The sequence below is a fragment of the Vipera berus genome, assembly GCF_964194415.1.
Source record: "Vipera berus genome assembly, chromosome: 3".
NCBI classification, from domain to species: Eukaryota; Metazoa; Chordata; class Lepidosauria; order Squamata; family Viperidae; genus Vipera; species Vipera berus.
The window spans coordinates 198879998-198902866 of NC_138204.1; the positions used below are offsets into that span (position 1 = coordinate 198879998).

Here is a 22869-nt window from a genome sequence, read left to right on the forward strand (position 1 = left end):
CACTATAAAATAATAATATAAACAATACATCTAATATAATAAATTTTGTAATATAACGTGATATAATGATATAATATCTTTCCCTCTCTTTTTTAAACTGCATCTTTAGTTTCCTCAGATTCTTAATTACAGAGGGAGCAGAGAAGAGACAGAAAGGAAATAAGCATAATTACAAAGCACATACATTAGCTTCCAGCATCATCCAGAAGTTTCTTTAGGCTCATTGATTGATTGATTATGTTTAATCAAGAGTAAGCAGGGGGTTCTTAGGGACGCGGTGGCTCAGTGGGTTAGGACGCTGAGCTTGTCGATCAGAAGGTTGGCAGTTTGGCGGGTCGAATCCTGAGTGCCGCGTAGCAGAGTGAGTGCCTGTTACTCGTCCCAGCTTCTGCCAACCTAGCAGTTCGAAAGCAAGTAGAAAAATAGGGACCACTACGGTGGGAAGGTAACAGCATTCCGTGCGCCTTTGGCGTCTAGTCATGACCACGGAGACGTCCTCAGACAAGCGCTGGCTCTTTGGTTTTGAAACGGAGATGAGCACCGGCCCCTAGAGTCGCAAACAACTAGCATGCATATGCGGGGGAACCTTTACCTTTACCTTTTAAGCAGGGGGTTGGACTAGAAGACCTCCAAGATCCCTTCCAACTCTGTTATTCTATTCTATTCTATTCTATTCTATTCTATTCTATTCTATTCTATTCTATTCTATTCTATTCTATTCTATTCTATTCTATTCTATTCTATTCTATTCTTTGTTAGAATTAACTCTTTGAGATCAAATTATCAAATTATTTTCCACGATGATCTGATCCCAACCCGATCTTCCATGACTTCCAACTGTGCACTTATTGTCGCTAATTTAGTCCATTCATCTTGCTACTGTTCATCCTTTTCTCCTCTTTCATTTCATCTTTCTGCAGACTTCTAGGGTTGTTGTTTTTTTTACATGATATGTCCAAAGTGGGATAATTTGAGCTTGATCACTTGTGCCTTGAGTAGATCTCTGGGTTCTTTAATGACCCATTGTTTCTTTTCTTGGCTGTGTATGGTATTCTCATACATGTCTCCAACATTACAAAGCATTAATACTCATTATATCCTGCTTTTCAGTTAAACATAATGTTACAGAGAAACTCACTGTAAATATAGACAGGTTCATTGTAGCAACCTTTAAAACATGAAGGTTAGAAGATAGGAAAAAAATTAATATAACAAAGACTAACCTGGGAGGCTGCTATGGAGCAATCTAACTAGTTTCCACTTTGATAAATTGGTATTATTGTGAGTGCCCATGCCTTCACAAAAGCTATTTTCCATGGCATATATGTTTTTCAGTGTGCCTGGAAGGGCTGCAAACCCCTTGCACACAGTGTGTGAATTACTTTAGGTAGCCAAAGAAATATTTGTATTGTTGTTGTTGTTGTTTTTTCTTTGACTAGCAAATTACCAAATATATCACAATATAATTTTGTATATTCCTGGAGTTCCAAACTTCTTTACTACATAATTCAGGATCTCCATTTTCTCATCTTTGAATATTAATAATGATGGCTTTGGCCTTACACTACTCCATGTGTGCATTTTCTTTTTCCGATGGGCATACTGTAGTTTTAATATTGCTTGAGTCAGAAGGATATTTTTGTATAGATCATATGGATTAACAATTAAAAACTTAAAATCCATTAGTGCTAGGCAAGTGTTAAAAAGCACAAACATAAAACATATTGTCTCATAAATGTAAGAAATATGTTTGGCACCTTCACAAATAAATGGGCAAAATTATTTACAGCTGAGTTGAAATAAAATGTAACCTAACTTTAAAACAGTTTTTACTAGCATAACATACTTGACAGCAACACAACAGATGAAATTAATGCACAGTAATTTTCTTCTACCCTTCATGGATTACTGCCTTGTTGTGGCGAAGGGGCTTGTGTAATTCAATGAAGCTATGAGCTATGCCATGCAGGGCCACCCAAGATGGAAAGGTCATAGCAGAGAGTTCTGACAAAACGTGATCCACTGGAGAAGGAAATGGCAAACCACTCCAGTATCTTTGCCATGAAAACCCCATAGACAGTACAAAAAGGCAAAACGATATGATGCTGGAAGATGAGCCCCTCAGGTCGGAAGGCATCCAATATGCTACTGGGGAAGAGCAGAGGGCTAGTACTAGTAGCGCCAGAAAGAATGAAGCGACTGGGCCAAAGCCGAAAGGACGCTCAGCTGTGGATATGTCTGGTGGTGAAAGGAAAGTCCAATGCTGTAAAGATTTTTTCTCCATTGGAACCTGGAATGTAAGATCCATGAATCAAGGAAAGCTGGACGTGGTCAAACAAGAGATGACAAGACTAAACATCAACATCTTAGGAATCAGCAAACTAAAATGGACAGGAATGGGTGAATTTAATTCAGATGACCATCAGGTATACTACTGCGGGCAAGAATCCCTCAGAAGAAATGGAGTAGCCTTCATAGTCAATAAAAGAGTAGGAAAAGCAATACTGGGATACAATCCTCAAAATGACAGAATGATCTCAGTTCCAATCCAAGGCAAACCATTCAATATCACACTAGTCCAAGTCTATGCCCCAACCACCAGTGCTGAAGAGGATGAAATTGACCGGTTCTATGAAGCCCTACAGCACCTTATAGAACTAACACCCAAAAATGATGTCCTTATCATCATGGGGGATTGGAATGCTTAAGTAGGAAGCCAAAAGATAACGGGAATAACAGGCAAGTTTGGCCTTGGAGTACAAAATGAAGCAGGGCACAGGGTAATAGAATTTTGTCAAGAGAATACGATGGTCATAACAAACACTCTTTTCCAACAACCCAAGAGACGGCTCTATACATGGACATCACCAGACGGTCAACACAGAAATCAGATTGACTATATGCTCTGCAGCCAAAGATGGAGAAGCTCTATACAGTCAGTAAAAACAAGACCAGGAGCTGACTGTGGCTCAGACCATGAGCTTCTTGTTGCAAAGTTTAGGTTTAAATTAAAGAAAGTAGGGAAAAGCACTAGGCCAGTCAGGTATGAATTAAATCATATCCCTGTTGAATATACAGTAGAGGTGACAAATAGATATAAGGAATTAGATCTGATAGACAGAGTGCCTGAAGAACTATGGATACAGGTTCGCAACATTGTACAACAGGTAGCAACCAAAACCATCGCAAAGAAAAAGAAATGCAAGAAAGCAAAATGGCTGTCTGAGGAAGCTTTGCAAATAGCTGAGGAAAGGAGGGAAGCGAAAGGCAAGGGAGAAAAAGAAAGATACGCCCAATTAAATGCAGAATTCCAAAGAATAGCTAGAAGAGATAAGAATGCCTTCTTAAATGAACAATGCAAAGAAATAGAAGAAAACAATAGAATAGGGAGGACCAGAGATCTTTTCAAGAAAATTGGAGAGATGAAAAGAACGAGGTGACAGTATTCCAGCTGAGCTATTCAAAATCTTAAAAGACGATGCAGTAAAAGTGCTACACTCAATTTGCCAGCAAATTTGGAAAACTCAACAGTGGCCACAGGATTGGAAAAGATCAGTTTACATTCCAATTCCAAAGAAAGGCAGTGCCAAAGAATGTTCAAACTATCGCACCATTGCACTCATTTCTCATGCTAGTAAAGTTATGCTTAAAATTCTACAAGCTAGACTCCAGCAGTATCTGGATCGAGAACTACCAGAAATACAGGCAGAATTTCGAAGAGGCAGAGGAACTAGAGATCAAATTGCTAACATACGCTGGATCATGGAGAAAGCTAGAGAGTTCCAGAAAAACATCTACGTCTGCTTCATTGACTATGCTAAAGCCTTTGATTGTGTGGATCATAACAAACTTTGGCAAGTCCTTAAAGAGATGGGCATACCAGACCATCTTATTTGTCTCTTGAGAAACCTATATGCGGGCCAAGAAGCAACAGTGAGAACTGGACACGGAACCACTGATTGGTTCAAAATTGGGAAAGGAGTCCGGCAAGGCTGTATACTGTCACCTTGCCTATTTAACTTATATGCAGAGCGCATCATGAGAAAGGCAGGGCTAGATGAATCAAAAGTTGGAATTAAGATTGCCGGAAGAAACATCAACAACCTAAGATATGCAGATGATACCACTCTAATGGCAGAAAGTGAAGAGGAACTAAAGAGCCTCTTGTTGCAAATGAAGGAGAGTGCAAAACTTGGGTTGAAACTAAACATTAAGAAAACCAAGATCATGGCATTATCCAAATTGACCATAAACTATGTTTAGTTCATGTGGAGAGTAATGTTATATCCAGAAAAGAACCTGAAAGAATATTTGAATACTAAAAGGCATTGGGTAAGGAAGAGAAGGAATTGGGAATAGATTTGCAGCTTGGATGAAGGAGATGGATCAAAATAAAAAAAAGAATATTTTCAGTTAAGAGATTACACTATTAATAACTCAGGCTGTGAAAAACAATGAATAAATGACATTGCTTTTATATAATTATATGGCGTTCTATAGTTAGGAAAGAGCTGTGATGGCACAGTGGTCAGAATGCAGTATTGCAAGCTAATTCTGCTAACTGCTGACTGCCAGAAGTTTGACAGTTTGAGTCTCACAGGTTCAAGGTTGACTCAGCCTTCCATCCTTCTGAGGTCAATAAAATGAGGAGCCAGATTGCTGAGGGTAATGTGCTGGCTCTGTAAACTGCTTAGAGCGAGCGGTTTAGAAAGGGCTGTAAAGTACAGTGAAACGCATATAAGTCTAAGTGCTATTCTATTGCTAAAAAAGGCACAGCAATAATAATGTTTGTTTACAATGCAGTTAATGACTGAATAACATCAATTGCATAACCTTGCACTCATCAGTTTTCATTTCAACCACTGATGCAAAATCACTTTTATGGTAGAGAACCAGAAGAACTTTGAAATGGACTAAAAGAAGTCATTGAGGATAAATGTGCAAAGTGACTGACAAATATAGACAAACGGAAGAAAACAAACTGGATGTCAGAATAAACCAAGATATGGACCATAGACTAGCATTTGATATAGCAGTCATGAAAAGGTATTCAGATGCCATGATGTGTCTATACCTACAAAGATCAAAATAGTGCAAGCAGTGGTACTGCTTATAATACTCTATGGAAGTGAAAGTGGGACAACAAATAAGCGAAGAAGAAGGAATACTGATGTTTTTGAGGGTTTCAAAATGTGCTCACAAAAACAAAAAAGATAGCTTAAAATTATTTTGGGATACTCCCATATAGTATATAAAGCACTATATGGTGAACTGGTTTGAATCTTTAGAACAGGGGTCCCCAACCCCCAGTCTGTGGACTGGCATCGGTCCACCGCATGCCAAAAACTGGGCCGCACAAACAAGTGAAGCCCCATCCATGGGATGCAGGCAGCATGCAAAATTACACATCCTTCAGTCCATGGAAAAACCCCTCTCCACGGAACCGCTCTCTGGTGCCCAAAAGGTTGGGGCCTCTGCTTTAGAGTACCAGTTTTAATAAAATTTTAATAAAGACAGCACTTGTCATCTAATAAATTCAGTTAACATGCAGCTGGCTGTCATAGCAAGATTTATGTATGGATCAAAATGGGCTTTGTGGCAACTCAGATATAAAAGTGGCTACTCCAAATTATGACCCTATCATTGTATATGTTTCTGACATAATTTCAATACCATTATATAAAATTTTATTCTGTACTGTTAACATCTCATTTGAATAGCTCGGTCTGGCAGAATTTTCAGCCTAGATTGACAGTAAAATTGTCAGTCTAGGAACAATGACAAAGATGAGGTCAGGATAAATAGCAAGCTTTGTTTTAGAGTTCTTACACAATCTTTTATCCAAACTACCCAAGAAAGAAAGCTTTATTATTTAGTAGTATGGAAATGACATTAAAGAATTTTATTTTTATATTGGAATAGAATAGCTCTTCAAAATGCAATATTGTCTTCAACAAACTTTGTAATCCTGCATTTACAAGGATTTTACAAGATCAGTTTTATCTAAAATAAAACAACATATAAGCTTTCTTTGACAGAGTATTCTTTGCATATATAAGCAATTAAAGTTGAATTTCAATACTATTGTAACGTAATAAAATATTAACATAATATATCTAGTTAAGAAATCTGAGCTAATTAAATTTTGTAGATTTATTTTTCCCCTAACATATGGCGAGGTGCTTTTGCATAACAAAATACATTGATCTCATCCCACAATATGAATGACAAGCTTAGGAGAGAGTGTCCCTTCAATCTGCAACTTCAAATTAGCCATTACAAAAATTATAGAATGTACTTGGGAAACAAAACTGTTTTGACCTGTATATATTTACCCATCTCACTTATCTAAACATATTCCATCCTTAAAAAAAAAAGAAGAAAACAAAACAACATGTTTTTCAAGTATGGGATAAAGTCACCAAATTGCTATACAAAAGAAAAATTATCTGTATTATTTTTTTTAAATCCTACTAATGACTGGAGTAAATTAGGCTTTTAAAATTAGACAGATATGTCTAAACAGTGTAATTGTGTGAGAAATCATTGACAAATCTGAATCTTTTCACCATGGATAATTGACTCACTTAAGTGGTGATGTGAATAATCATAGTATAGCAGTCATTAAAACTGAAACTATGCATAGTACCTTGGATCTTAGGAGAAACTGGAGAATCTGTGGCCTTTTAAATATTATTTGAGGTTGTTATCCCAGCGATAACTGGAATACCAAATCCAGCTGGAGAAGTAGAGGTTTTATTTAATTATTTTATTCAATTTCTATAGTTGCCCACCTCAGTCTAATTGTCTCTGGGGCAGTGAACAGTATCACAATTAAAAGTATTTGTTGTTGTTAGTTGTGAAGTTGTGTCCGACCCATCGTGACCCTATGGACAATGTTCCTCCAGGCCTTCCTGTCCTCTACCATCTTCTGGAGTCCATTTAAGCTCACGCCTACTGCTTCAGTGACTCCATCCAGCCACCTCATTCTCTGTCGTCCCCTTCTTCCATTGCCCTCAATCTTTCCCAGCATTAGGCTCTTCTCCAGTGAGTCCTTCCTTCTCATTAGGTGGCCAAAGTATTTGAGTTTTAGCTTCAGGATCTGGCCTTCTAAAGAGCAGTCAGGGTTGATCTCCTGTAGGACTGACCGGTTTGATCGCCTTGCAGTCCAAGGAACTCGCAGGAGTCTTCTCCAGCACCATAGTTCAAAGGCTTCAATTCTTTGGCGCTCAGCCTTTCTTATGGTCCAGCTTTAACTGCCATACATTGCAACTGGGAAGACCACGGCCTTGACTATACACACTTTTGTTGACAGGGTGATGTCTCTGCTTTTTAGTGTGCTGTCTAGATTTGCCATAGCTTTCCTCCCAAGGAGCAAGCGTCTTTTAATTTCTTGGCTACAGTCCCCATCTGCAGTGATCTTGGAGCCCAGGAAAATAAAATCTGTCACTACCTCCATTTCTTCCCCATCTATTTGCCAGGAATTGAGAGGGCCGGATGCCATGATCTTGGTTTTCTTAATGTTTAGTTTCAACCCAAGTTTTGCACTCTCCTTCTTCATTTGCAACAAGAGGCTCTTTAGTTCCTCTTCACTTTCTGCCATTAGAGTGGTATCATCTGCATATCTTAGGTTGTTGATGTTTCTTCCGGCAATCTTAATTCCAACTTTTGATTCATCTAGCCCTGCCTTTCTCATGATGTGCTCTGCATATAAGTTAAATAGGCAAGGCGACAGTATACAGCCCTGCCGGACTCCTTTCCCAATTTTGAACCAATCAGTGGTTCCGTGTTCAGTTCTCACTGTTGCTTCTTGGCCCGCATATAGGTTTCTCAAGAGACAAATAAGATGGTCTGGTACTCCCATCTCTTTAAGAACTTGCCACAGTTTGTTATGATCCACACAATCAAAGGCTTTAGCATAGTCAATGAAGCAGAAGTAGATGTTTTTCTGGAACTCTCTAGCTTTCTCCATGATCCAGCGTATGTTAGCAATTTGATCTCTAGTTCCTCTGCCTCTTCGAAATCCTGCCTGTACTTCTGGTAGTTCTCGATCCACATACTGCTGGAGTCTAGCTTGTAGAATTTTAAGCATAACTTTACTAGCGTGAGAAATGAGTGCAATGGTGCGATAGTTTGAACATTCTTTGGCACTGCCTTTCTTTGGAATTGGAATGTAAACTGACCTTTTCCAATCCTGTGGCCACTGTTGAGTTTTCCAAATTTGCTGGCAAATTGAATGTAGCAATTTACTGCATCGTCTTTTAAGATTTTGAATAGCTCATCTGGAATACTGTCACCTCCACTAGCTTTGTTGTTGCTCAGCTTTTCTAAGGTCCACTTCACTTCACATTCTAGCTTGTCTGGCTCGAGGTCAGTGACCACCTAATTGTGATTATCAGGGACGTTAAGCTCATTCTTGTATAGTTCTTCTGTGTAATTTTGCCACCTCTTCTTAATCTCTTCTGCCTCTGTTAGGTCCCTGCCATTTTGGTCCTTTATCATGCCCATTTTTGCATGAAACATTCTTTTCATCTCTCCAATTTTCTTGAAAAGATCTCTGGTCCTCCCTATTCTATTGTTTTCTTCTATTTCTTTGCATTGTTCATTTAAGAAGGCATTCTTATCTCTTCTAGCTATTCTTTGGTATTTTGCCTTTAATTGGGCATATCTTTCTTTTTCTCCCTTGCCTTTCGCTTCCCTCCTTTCGTCAGCTATTTGCAAAGCTTTCTCAGACAGCCATTTTGCTTTCTTGCATTTCTTTTTCTTTGGGATAGTTTTGGTTGCTACCTCTTGTACAATGTTGCGAACCTCTGTCCATAGTTCTTCAGGTACTCTGTCTATCAGATCTAATTCCTTAAATCTATTTGTCACTTCTACTGTATATTGAACAGGGATATGATTTAATTCATACCTGACTGGCCTAGCGCTTTTCCCTACTTTCTTTAATTTAAGCCTAAACTTTGCAACAAGAAGCTCATGGTCTGAGCCACAGTCAGCTCCTGGTCTTGTTTTTACTGACTGTATAGAGCTTCTCCATCTTTGGCTGCAGAGCATATAGTCAATCTGATTTCTGTGTTGACCGTCTGGTGATGTCCATGTGTAAAGCCATCTCTTGGGTTGTTGGAAAAGAGTGTTTGCTATGACCATCGTATTCTCTTGACAAAATTCTATCAGCCTGTGCCCTGCTTCATTTTGTACTCCAAGGCCAAACTTGCCTGTTATTCCAGTTATCCTTTGGCTTCCTACTTTAGCATTCCAATCCCCCATGATGATAAGGACATCATTTTTGGGTGTTAGTTCTATAAGGTGCTGTAGAGCTTCATAGAACCGGTCAATTTCATCCTCTTCAGCACCGGTGGTTGGGGCATAGACTTGGACTACTGTAATATTGAATGGTTTGCCTTGGATTGGAACTGAGATCATTCTGTCATTTTGAGGATTGTATCCCAGTATTGCTTTTCCTACTCTTTTATTGACTATGAAGGCTACTCCATTTCTTCTGAGGGATTCTTGCCCGCAGTAGTATACCTGATGGTCATCTGAATTAAATTCACCCATTCCTGTCCATTTTAGTTTGCTGATATCTAAGATGTCGAAGTTCAGTCTTGTCATCTCTTGTTTGACCACGTCCAGCTTTCCTTGATTCATGGATCTTACATTCCATGTTCCTATGGAGAAAAAATCTTTACAGCATCGGACTTTCCTTTCACCACCAGACACATCCACAGCTTAGAGTCCTTTCGGCTTTGGCCCAGTTGCTTCATTCTTTCTGACGCTACTAGTACTAGCTCTCTGCTCTTCCCCAGTAGCATATTGGATGCCTTCCGACCTGAGGGGCTCATCTTCCAGCGTCATATCGTTTTGCCTTTTTGTACTGTCCATAGGGTTTTCAGGGCAAAGATACTGGAGTGGTTTGCCATTTCCTTCTCCAGTGGATCACGTTTTGTCAGAACTCTCTGCTATGACCTTTCCGTCTTGGGTGGCCCTGCACGGCATAGCTCATAGCTTCATTGAATTACGCAAGCCCCTTCGCCATGACAAGGCAGTAATCCATGAAGGGGATTAAAAGTATAGAAACACAAATAAGCTTCCTTTTCCCATCTAAGTAATTCATGGCATTGGAATTGTCTCATATCGAATCTAACTGAGTCTATGATGAGTGTCTTCAATTTATTTCAACTTACGGTTTTCAGACATAATTTCACAAATGCATATTCACTCCATAGCAGTACAGATAAAAAAATAGTAATACCTAAGATCATCTCACTGTTAAACTCCATGTAGCTCCCAAACCAAAGAAGCCAAAAGCATACAAGTTTCAGAAAGGCATCTTTAATGTTAGCCTGAGGTAAAAACATAACCATGAAAACTGTAAATCCCCAGCCAGACTCATGGTGAGTTGTTTAAAGCAAATACTTTATTCCTAATGTTCTTACTTCAGGTCTGGATTGATTCTTCTCACCTAAACTGCACTTGTCCTCGCTTCTAGTGCAATATTTCCATTAGAAAGAACTCAATGAAATTCATTACATTTTGAGAAATAAGAAAGCTATCTTATCATTGCTTTTCCTAGCCTAATATGACCCGCTTCAGTTGGTCCTTTGAGAGCGAAGAGTTGATCTGTGCAATTGTTTTTTGTCAAAATGACAGGCAAATTTACAATGTTTTATATCACAGAGTAGTTCTGGAAGCTTAACGTTGTCAGTTCATTTTGTTAACGCATGGTTAATATTAAAATATACCACCGGGGGCAAACTAGCGGAATGCTGACTAGCAGTGTCCAGAGGATATCAGGTCATCTGGGTTTTCTTCCACCAATCTCGCCTCACCTCGCATATTGGACAGGTCCGATACTGGCTCCCCTTTCCAGACGGAAAGCTGCTAGCTTTTCCCAACTAAGTGGTACCTATTTATCTGCTGGCATTTTTATATGCTTTTGAACTGCTGGGTGGGCAGGGCCTAGGGTCAAATGATGGCAGCTCACTCTGCAATGCGGTGTCATGGACTTGAACTGCAAGAGTGCCAACCATCTGTAGCCGAGAGTGCCAATCATTAAAGCCAGTGTGCCACCACACCCCATTAGTAGATTCCTAATAGCATTTTCTTATGAAAAATAAAATGGATGTGTAACATGCATGAAGGTTTTTGTAGTTCTGATTAGTAACTATTGGTCCATTTATATTTCATTAGGGTTTTTTTTCCATTAGGTACTTATGTTTTTGCAGTCTCTGCCAAAATGTGGGTCCAACTGAATGAGACTTCCAGATTTTGAATTTAGGTTATGATACAGAATACATAACAACTGAGCAAATAAGATTAAAGAAACATGGCCTACGTTCATCAAACAATTCTATTCATTAATCAACAATACTCTATTGTTCAAAACTTAACTTTCATTTCACTTGTCAGTCAGTTTCATTTATGCCATTGTTCCACAGAAGATAAATATCTTAGTTCTGTACCAAAGAATAATATCTACTTGCAAATTAATCCTGCAGTAAGGTCTTATTTGAAACAGCAAGAATATTCCTGATGATAGGATGTCATAAATATTAAGCAGTTTCCCAAAAGAGGTGCATAAACATTTTCCTTCCTAGTGTCATTTTATACTGATTTTGCACCCTTACACAATTTAAATGAAATTCTTCATGACAATAATTTTATTATCTATAATATATTCCAAGAAATATTGATTGTATAACTAATTCAATATATGTCATTTTGATTATATATTAAAAATCTTAAAAGTCCACTCAGACAGGGTACTTTGAAAAGCAAATTATACTTTTTAGATGCACCCATCATCATTTCCTGTTCTTCTATATTTGGTAAATATAGCATCAGATTTCATATGTATTACCAAGTGAAACCAATGGCAATCACATCATAATAACTATACATTTCTAATATTTTAGAAAGCATGGGTAAAAGAAAAAAAAATCAAAATGAAAGTCTTTGTTATCATCTAATATGAAAAAATAGTAAAAATACAGTATAAAATATATATTTAATGGTAACAACATTATACCCTGATAAGCCCTTTAATCAGCAGATATACATGCAAAATAATAAAATGTAACTGATACATATTATACAAAACACAGCTGGGAAATTAGGCACAAATTTGAAATTTGCAAAATTACACAAACCCAATCACTATCAATACTTGTCAAATTGAAATTGATTTCCAAATTCCGAGGCTAGGTAGACAAGAAACTATTAGCATATCTATGCTGTACATCAAGTATAAACTACACAGGAAATGTAGAAAAGATAGTAACCCTACTACTTTTCTTTGATGATTATAATTGTCAGAATCCATTTATATCACATTCATAAATGTATGTTTAAAACATTATCCCCCCCCCATATGGATTCTGCCATCTCCCGAGGAAGGAGGAGCATATGTGGATTCAGCCTGCCTTAGGTTGTTTCAAAGACCAAGGAAACCTTTTGAACTGGGGGGATCAAAAGGGAGGATTAGAGAAGAAGGTATCTGGCTTGTGTTTTCTTTTTATTCTGGAGAGGAAGAAGGCAATAACCATAAAGATTCGAAGTTCTTTTTTTTTTCCCCACGAAAGGGATGACACGAAGTAGAAGGATGGGGGCTGACCAAATGGGGTTGAGGGAAGGGGGGTTGAACCGGGTACCCTTTATAAAATTTCAATTTGTAAAACAATACTAAGTCCTATATTGTATTCCCACAACCAAGCATGTCCTAGTAAAGATTCCTTTTGGACTAGAACTGACTCCAAGAGTTTTTGTCTTCCTAAGACGTGGTTTGGGGTGGGTCCTGACAATAATTTCATTTTTTGTTAAAAAAAATGTGCATTTGCTATCTTGGAGAAGCATTAAACTATGCAAATTCAGTCTAATTAGTAGCAATTAATTACATTTTAGACAACAGCTGGAATATTTATCTAGCACATGGCTAGATGTTTTATACAGTATAATTGAGTTGATTAAGCTGGTGGACAGAATTTCAGCTCACTCATAGACCTAAAGCTGATCACAGATTTTCAGAGCAGTCCAACATTAGTAGCATCTTTTACTGACCAGATCATTCAAACTAGCAGCCATGTAGTCCCCCAAACATATTAACAGCACTTAAAAAACAGCACCTGACTTGTCCTCACACTATGACTGTCAAAGCATCCCCATTATCATATGAACAAACTCAGGCACTTAGCAACCAATGTACGTATGATGGCTGCAGCATCTTGGGATTATAAGGTTGCCATTTGTCATCTTCTGGTTTTCCAACAAGCCATACCAGTGGGGAAAATCAAAATTTCTTAATGACTGCACAGTTCATTTAACAACCGCATTAATTTGCTTAACAACCATGACATAAAGGTTGTAAAATTGGACACAGCTCACTTAACAACCGCCTTGCTTAGCACTGGAAATTCTGATTCCAATTCTGATCATAATTTGAAGTATACTTATATTGTTTTACCTAAGCACACTAAAAGTCTTGTTCGGATAAAATCTATAGGATGTTTACAGAAAACCATGGAGAATCATATACAATTGTGCTATTTTCCAGAAGAAACTGGAAGTTATTTCACTTACCATATTGTGGGTGGTTCAGAACCTTCTATTTCCAAGTAATCGTATTTTTCTTCCATATGAAAATCCGTAAAGATGAGTGAGATGGTGTCTCCAGGTTCTGCCACAATTGTCCATGTACAGTCTGCATTATTGTGGTACTCATTTGGAAAATTAGGACTAGAGACGACGCCACTGGATCCCCTCATTGTTCCTCCGCATGCATCTTCCGCTATCAAAAAGAACAAATTGGAAGTGTCCATAAGAAGAAAGTATATGGAAATAGGTCTTTACTAGCATGTGACAATGCAATTTCCTTAAGGACTACAGGAAGAAGAGAGTAATATAAACCAAGCTTACTTCATCAACTTTTCTAAGATTCAGCTTTGTTAGCATCCTTTTTTTTTCCCCAGCATAATTTTACAGCTATTTTATAATATGCAAAAAAGTTAGAAGTAAGACAAGATGGAACAGACTATTTATTCCCCTGTCAAATGTTTCTTTTCTCCCTTATTGTCTTAAGAACTGAAATCTAATGTTGCTTATTTTCCTCTTGCTTCCATTTTTTTGTGCCAAGTATTTTAGACAGTCATATTTGGGTCTTATAAAATAACATCGTATTTTTCCCCCTCTTTCTTCCATTCTTTTTTGCCAAGTATTTTAGAAGTCATATTTGGGTCTTGTAAAATAAGTTTGTTGTTGTTTTTTTTTGTTAAGTTCATGAAAGGCATCCTATTAATCTTGTGCCCAAAGTCAAAGTAAAATAAATACATCTCAATGGGGGGAAAGTAAGAAGTGTAAAAACATTAGGCTGAATTGAACACAACAAATATGGTCTGATTATCTTTGGCTCATGGAACAGTTGTTTTACAGCTGGCAGCAGAGATTTCAGCTTGTTATTCAGAACACATTAATGAAGTATGATGATGAACAGATATAGAATCCATCTATTATTTAACAATGTTAATCTCCAACTAATTGTTCAACATTTGCATTCAATGTTAGTCATAATGTTACTTTCAGTTGAACTACTTTGGCTCTAATCTTCTAATTTAATTGGTTTGATATCAACAAATACATGCCTGGCCTATGCTTATCAGAACATTTCCAAACTTAATTTTATTGAATGAAGCCTCATTGATTTTAATATGCCTTATTCCATATTTTTGCCTTTTGTGCATTTAGTCAACACGTTATGAAAAAGGAGACAGTGATGTTTCCAATTCTGTACCAACTGTTCCAAATGATAACTATGTAAAACTGAGCATAAACCATACATGAGGATATTTGTGTGCATTATATGGATTGATCTGAATTCCCAAATATACAAGCAACAGAATAATTTCCCTGATTACTATTAGAAAAAATAATAGGAAGGGTGGTCATTTACCTTCCAGATATTTTAAGCCTAATATGTAGGATAAGGATATGTCTGTTGTCTATTAATAATCTTTTTTCTGATTTCACCCCTTCTCTGGGGCTATTTCATTAATTGTTTGGGAAGAGAAAGAAGTCTCAATATTTTATCTGAAGTTCTAATAGCTGTTGCATGCATTCTAAAATCTGTGTTGCATTTGCCAAAAAAAAAGATAATATGGTCTTGTTATAATGGTTTATATTTGAAGTTAGGGTGCCAGAAAAGGTAAAATAATATGACTAAGCCAGTAATATGAATAGTAGATAGACAGAAGAAGGATTAAATGGTACATAGAAATGGCAGAAAGCTAGATTATAAGACCGTGGTGGTGAACCTATGGCACGCGTGGCACAGGTGGCATGCAGAGTCCTCTCTGTGGGCACACACACCGTCGCCCCTATCCTAGGCCTTCAGCTGGGTTTTATAAAACCTTTTCACCTTAGGCCTCTGCCACCACGGGCAAAAAAAAAGAGTTTCAATCAATCAATTTCAACTTCTCACGTGAAAAAAAAAGATCTCGCAAAGTTAGAATTGATTGATTGAACTTTTTAGTCCCACCCAGTCTGCCGTTACCATCGCAGCCATGCCCACCCAATGGGTCACGTCCACCCGGCACCCAACAATACATACAGTAAGTGGGTTCGCCATCACTGTTATAAGAATCTCTCTCTCTCTCTCTCTCTCTCTCTCTCTCTCTCTCTCTCTCTCTCTCTCTCTCTCTCTCTCTCTCTCTCTCTCACACACACACACACACACACACACACAGAAAGATAGAGAGAGAGCAGGAATATGCATTAATGGAAATTCAGTACATTATAATTGTCATACATTTGTTAAAAGAGTTTGACTGAAAGAAATAACTGTTCTAATATTGAGGAGCTTGTAGAAATGTAGAAACAAAGGGACAGCAAAGAGAATTATTAAGATAATTATTATTATCTAGCAAAAAAGTGAGGGAAGATATATATTCTCTATTTATTAGATAGATAGATAGATAGATAGATAGATAGATAGATAGATAGATAGATAGATAGATAGATAGATGATAGATAGATAGATAGATAGATAGATAGATGATAGATAGATAGATAGATAGATAGATAGATAGATAGATAGATAGATAGATGATAGATAGATAGATAGATAGATAGATAGATAGATAGATAGATAGATAGATAGATAGATAGATACTGTAGATAGATATAGAATCAATATTGAGAGAGACCAAAATGAAATCTGTGGCAATAGTTTTCCCTGTTATACTCTATGGAAATGAAAGTAGATTTTCATGAAGCAAGATGGAAAGAATATTGACACTTCTGAACACTGGTGTTGGGAAAAAGCCAAGAAAAGTGTTGATACCCCACATATCAAACTGATCCTAGACAAATCAATCCAAATATTTCATTGAAGATACACACGACAAGGCTCAAGTGGTTCTATTTTGAACCATTATGTGAAGAGCCAGTTTCATAATACTGGAAAAGATGGAAGGAAAAAGAAAAGGATGACCAGCGGTGATATGGAATGACTCAATTATAATCAATTATAATTATAATTATAATCAGAGGCATTTCCGAAGGAAGTGGAGGAGGAGAGGTCCTGGGGTTTATGGAGTGAAGGAACTGGAGGAGGCTGTCGGCAGGCCCAGAGGATGGGACAGAGGCTTTTGGAGGAGTTGGTGGCGGCGGCAGCGTGCTCCAGGGGCGAAAAGGAGCAAGACCCCTTTAAGGAAAAAGTGGAAGAGACAAGATCAGAAAAAGGAAAGGAGGCGAGATTGTTGTGCAGGAATACAAGCTAATTTGAGGGCTAATCCACATGGAGCTCCATTTCCATCTGTCCTGATTGCCATCATTCGCTCTCTAGAGATTAAAATGGGTGATCTGAAACTTGAGCTGGCCACAAACAAGGTGTGTATATCAAGAGGTGGTGGCCCTTTGAGAGCTGTATGCAACAAAATTTCATTTTGATGTATGCCATTTGGTGTACATTCAAAGTGACAGTAAAGTCATTATTGTTATTATATTGTTATTTTTGTTATAGTGGTAATGGCTATACTCTTAGAAGACTGCTGAGGCTCTGAACTAGTTGGGGAAAAAAATACCTTGTACCTGACATGAAAATATAATAGGGTATAGCAGCAGCATGCAGGTTTCTTTTTAATCCCATAATGGATAAAAATGTGTGTTAAAGAAGCTTCCACTTTTATCTCAGGACAGTGTCTATCTCATATAACAAAGTGCTTTCAAGGATCTAGTCTCCTTTAATTTTTGTGAAAGCATAATTATATAAAGAACTTAAAATTCAGCCCTTCAGAATTTGATTTCTCACTATCATTTTTCTCAGAAATTACAAATAGGACTTGACCTATTCTGAATAGAACCTTCAGCTAAATTATAGAGATTGCTTAGTAAGTATTTTTCCCCTCTCTCTATGTTCTGCCAATATTCAGCAGCCAGGATACATTTTCCTCTGAAAGAATTAACAGCAATGCAAATTGAACATGAAAAGTAGAAAGTATGTTAGAGAGAAAAGGAATTTTTCTATATAGCATCAAATCAAAGCTGATGAAAATAAATTTCATTCAAAAGTATTAAGCCATACAAAGTGGGTTTCCCCCCCCCTTTCTTTCTGAAAAGGCCTACCGTACCTCTCACGCCCATCACAAATTCAATCTCATAGTGAACTTTCTGGATGACTCAGAACATAAGTAGGCTGATCCTAAATCCAAAAGCAATCAGTACAACTCATGTAAACTTACTGAAAAACTTTGCTCACAGCAACAGTTACATTTTGTATCAGGCTATTTGGCAGCCCTTAAACAATTCTAAACGGAGCAGAGCAAAGTAGAACAGAATACAGTTGTCTAGAAGAGTGTCTGTACTATATGGTAACAAAGGCTGGTTCTATTCCTTTTAGGAACAGATGAACTTGGTTCCTCAACTGGTAAAAATACAAAGCCACCACCAAGACCGCTGATAAACCCACCACTGAAATATCCATGTTCCGCAGGTAATATGGACTCCAAGAAGACTATAGCCAACAAACCTAATCCTTTGGGAACAATATAACACTACCAGTACAAGTGGGAAACCAATGTCCATATCAGACAGTTTCAATATGCACAATATAGACAATTTCCACAATGTTCATCATTTTTAGAAGAAGGCTACACTTTCTCAAAACAGAAGGCCTTTTTGGATTAATCTTCAGCCTTGTCAAAGTATTATTTCTGTACTTTCTCAAGATCACAGTGCATTCTCAGTCCCTTACAGCTCTTAGTTCTTTCAAAGTTTTCTTCTTCTTCTTCATTATTAATGCAACTCTCTGTGTTTCTATCAATGTACCATACAGTCTTTATTACAATTTATTAATAGGATTTTGCACCTGCAAATACAATCTTGATGTGACTGAATACATGATCGCACCATCTGCATATCAGAGAAAGCACCATATGAAACTAATGGCCTTTGTACATCTCATGTCAAAATTATTTTACTCATAAAATACAGGATCTGGAGGATCAGCTCCAAAGCACCATTAAATGCTCTGGACTGTGCTGATATAAATATAAAACCAAAAATTGTTTGCAATGCAAAGAAAGAAATAATTCTGTGCAATTAAAGCTTGCAAATCATGTCTGATAGGCTGTATGAAGCTTTAAAGTTTTAATCACTAAGAGCAATTATAATCTGTCATTTGCAGATTATACATATAAACCCAAATTTGAGCAGAGACAATGTTTTACAATTTTGGTCACTCTAATAATTTGAGTTTAACACTTCAAATAATTACTCTATTACTGAATACATTAAATATTCATATATTCATAATTTGTGTGAGCTCTTCCCATGGTCCAGGTTAATGTATTACAGAAAAAGAATTTTAAAAGTCCTTCTGTGCAAGAATAAGCATCCATCACTTCATATGCACATTCCTCTTAGTGGGTAAATATGAGCATCTTGAGTTTTTCCCCCATCAGTTATAGAATCCCTAACAACAGAGCTGCAATAAGTCTTGGTTTATAAATACAAAGGTTCATAAGTGTAAAGGAATAAATCACAAACACAATCTCCATAGAAAATCAGCAGGTTGCATAACTGTTCCAGCTTCCTTTCAGTTGATTTCAGAGTGTCCATGTTCTTAATAGGGCTGATGAATCTACTAAGTAAGAAAATGCCTCTAATTCAGAAGGTGGCCACTGTACATGATTCACCTTCTCCCCAAAAAGCAAAACACAACTTGTGATAAACTGATTTGAACTATAGTGAGTTTTCATACATTATTTTGATGCAGTTACATAAGAGCAGATAAACAGAGATCTTGATGAAATTAGTAAAAATTGACATTTGGTGATTTATAATAATAAATAATAAACCTTTATTGTCAAAGCACAACATGTGTACATTGAGATTAGCTGAGCCTCCCCCCGTGCTCTCTCCCCCCAACACACAGTGACAACAAACCCTCCATCCCACCACACTATGTGAACCAACTACACCACACACCAGCCTCCCAAGTCAATTCTGCATAAGATTATGTCCCATTTAAAAGCCTAACAGCCCACGGATAAAAGCTATTTTTCAGCCTGTTGGTACGGCTGGCTATATTCCTATATCTCCTACCGAATGGTAGGAGAGTAAAGAGATACCGTCCAGGGTGTGAGTCATCCCTGAGAATCTTCCTCACTCTTCCAAGGCAACGAGCCCTGGTGATGTCATCCAGTGGTGTCAGGGAACAGCCCACAATGTCTTGTGCTGTGCTCACTACCCTCTGTAATACTCTCCTATCCGCAGCTGGTCAGACCAGCATACCAAACCACAATACCATACGAGAGGACGCTCTCTATAGTAGACCGGTAAAAGAAGGTCATTAGCTGTTGTTCTACCCTGTTCTTCTTGGGATTCAGGCCACTTTAATTTTTAAAAGTCTTAATCATGGGAGGGATGAAACATGCAGCTTCTTATGGATCAAAGCACTAATGTATGCCATGCCATTGACGCATACTGTTATGTATTGGTCTTAAGTGTAACACCAGGTGGTAAGCTGGAGCTAGTTAACGGCTCCTAGCAACTCAGACACCCCGTCTCCGGTGCTGCTATTGGCTGCCCCTAGGTGGCAATGGGTTGCTTTAAACCTATTGGTTGCCGCCTAGGGGCCAGGCTATAAATTGCTGCAGGCTGCAGCTCAGTTCCTCAGTTCAGATCCTGCAAGCAAATAAACATGACCATTGCTGAACTCACTCACCTCGTCTTCATTCCTGAGCAACGAACTCACTGCACAACACATACATTAATACAGAATTCTCATTTCCTGTGTCATTGATGTATATGTTAATACAGAATTCTCATTTCCACCAACAGTATTTTGAAGAGGTATTTTATATGAAAGCATAGAAAAAAATAATTATATGTGGCTATTTTATGAAACTGCCAAGTTTAACTATGCCAGGCGCTTAGTTCCTTTACCATTGACACATGGAACAAAGAAATTCTGACCTAAAAGGCATATATTTCTGTGGTTGTTGTTGTTAAGGTTGAATATGGGTCTTTTGTAGTGCTTCTTCCTAGACAAGACTGCTCGGAGAAGACTAACTCCAGCAGCCCCCATTTTATTAAAAAAAGGTTTCATTTCCTTTAAAATTGAAAAGCATGAAATTGATAAATGGAACAGGCTACAATTAAGCTTTTCCAAACTGGTAAGACAAATGAACTGCCACTATTAATATATACACTGATTGATTGATTAAGGGCTATCAAGTCAGTGGTCACACTTTAGGAACACATGGCTAGACCTTTTTCCTGTCTATCTACCTCTGGTCCTAGAGAACCAACCTTTAATCTGATTTGAAATGATGCAATGATACATATTACAAATAATATATATATATATTACAAAAATGTATTACAGATTCAAAAAATGCATACAATCTGAAATTTTGTAATGAAGCCTTTGTTGAAGAATCATTAGGTAACCATTGTTGCATTGATAAGAACAATGTCTCAAAGGGTTTGGGTTTCCTTCACTGAATTGAAAAATACATATCATTGTGTGACACTTTAAAGTTGTTGCAAGAATCTGACTATCATAAAATGATGCTTGATATCTCACAGAATAAGATAGATGACCTTGACCTTTTTCCCCACCTGTAAACCAACCTGCCTCTTATCAGACAATTGACCAGACTGAGGACATTCCTCCTGTCTCCCAAGATCACTCTCATTTATTATTACAGTTATTTAGTTTTACTTATTTTGATCTATTATTGATAATAATTAATAATAAACGAAGCTGATTCATTTATAGTATTCTACAGCTGAAAACAAATAAGAGAATGACCCAATAGAAAATGCAAATCAAATGAATCAGGAGACCTGGCAGATTCCAACGGAATATTCCATGGTTACTGTATTGAACCACCATTTTAAATTGGTGTCTATAAACATCAGGCTAACTCTGCTCACTGTCAGGAGTTTGACCCTGACCAGCTCAAAATTCAGCCTTCCATCCTTCAGAGGTTGGTAAAATGAGGACCCAGATTGTTTGAGGGAATATGCTGATTCTGTAAAACACTTAGAGAAGGCTGTAAAACACTGTGAAGTGGTATATAAGACTAAGTGTTATTGCTATTGCTATCTTATTTACTTCTTTAACATACAGATTGATTAAACTGTTGTAATAATTCCTTGATGAAAAATAGATTTGGTAATTAATGAGAAAATGTAATTTATGACAGTGATTCTAAAGGGCACATAATGAAATCAGAGCTAGGCAAAACTTTTCTCAAAAATGAAAACAGTTCCCCAAATTACAAATTTCCATTCTTAGTAAGCTAGCTTAATTCTTCACATTCTTTCTGTGCCAGCTACTAATAATAACATTGTGGGAAGCCTTTTCATTTAAAAAAACAGATTCTTTACTATACTGACAATTTAGAAATAAGGGAGTGAGTTTAATACATAAGAATTTAAAAAGGGAGAAATCTCCTTTGCCTGAATGAATGAATGTAGGCAATTATCAGAAACAGAAAAAGCTGGACGTGCTATCTAGAAGAATAGGCATAGGTCTGTGTGTGTTTATATCCTTGTATATACATACTGCATAGGAATCTGTTCCAGAAACAAACCATGATTTTCAGTTGTTTCATATCAGACATATTTTAATGTATTTTGAATGTTCTACTTTATTGCTTTGATTGGACATTATTGTTTATCTTGCAATTGGGTTGTTGAGTTCTCTTATCTAGGCCAACAGACCTAAAAGTGCTTTTCCAAAAGACAACTGGACTTTGTTTTTGCTTGAAGATGTTTCATTTCTCATACAAGAAGCTTCTTCAATTTGGTCTGAATGGTGGGGGATGGAAAAATTTATTTTCCTTGCAGTCATCTGGTCATTAGCACACTTTTTGAGAATTGTTGAGTCCACTTCGGGTTTATCTCTGCCTTCAGGGTCACCTGAATGAGGAAAATGGGTGTGGAATCTTCTTGGAGAATTTCTATAGACATCTAGGCCAATAGAGTTAGGAGGCTCTGGATGAGTAGGATGATTTGGATGGAATCCTGGAGTGAAGGAGCAGATATTTAAGGAAAATGCAGCACATATAGGGTCATAGTAAGGCTAACATCTATTGGAAAAATACTCTATTAGTGACCAGTGATAAATATCTAGTCTTTCTCTAGGCCAAGCTACTCTCAGTTTTCTTTCACTGTACTAAAATGGGTAGTAGTTTTAGTAAAACAAAGTGAGATTCCCCCTTCTCATCTTTTCCCACAGTTTTTCTTCACTGATTACAAAATGACTATAAAGTTAAAAAGGACATCCTCCCCATCCCAAATATTATTTGAGGGAATGAGTTCTTCTATTTGGTCTGAACTGTCACACTATTGCATGATAGATATATG

The 22869-nt window shown here is 37.4% G+C and overlaps 1 protein-coding gene across 1 annotated transcript in view; it reads right to left on the reverse strand.

The window, feature by feature from the left end:
• The window catches only part of CSMD3 (CUB and Sushi multiple domains 3), a gene marked incomplete at its 5' end in the record, with an annotated part of 687334 nt that overhangs the window by 440103 nt on the left and 224362 nt on the right, over positions 1–22869 (reverse strand). The window contains one exon of the mRNA XM_081322366.1: positions 13576–13783. Coding sequence (XP_081178492.1) covers positions 13576–13783 — 208 coding nt within the window. The remainder of the gene's footprint in view (positions 1–13575; positions 13784–22869) is intronic.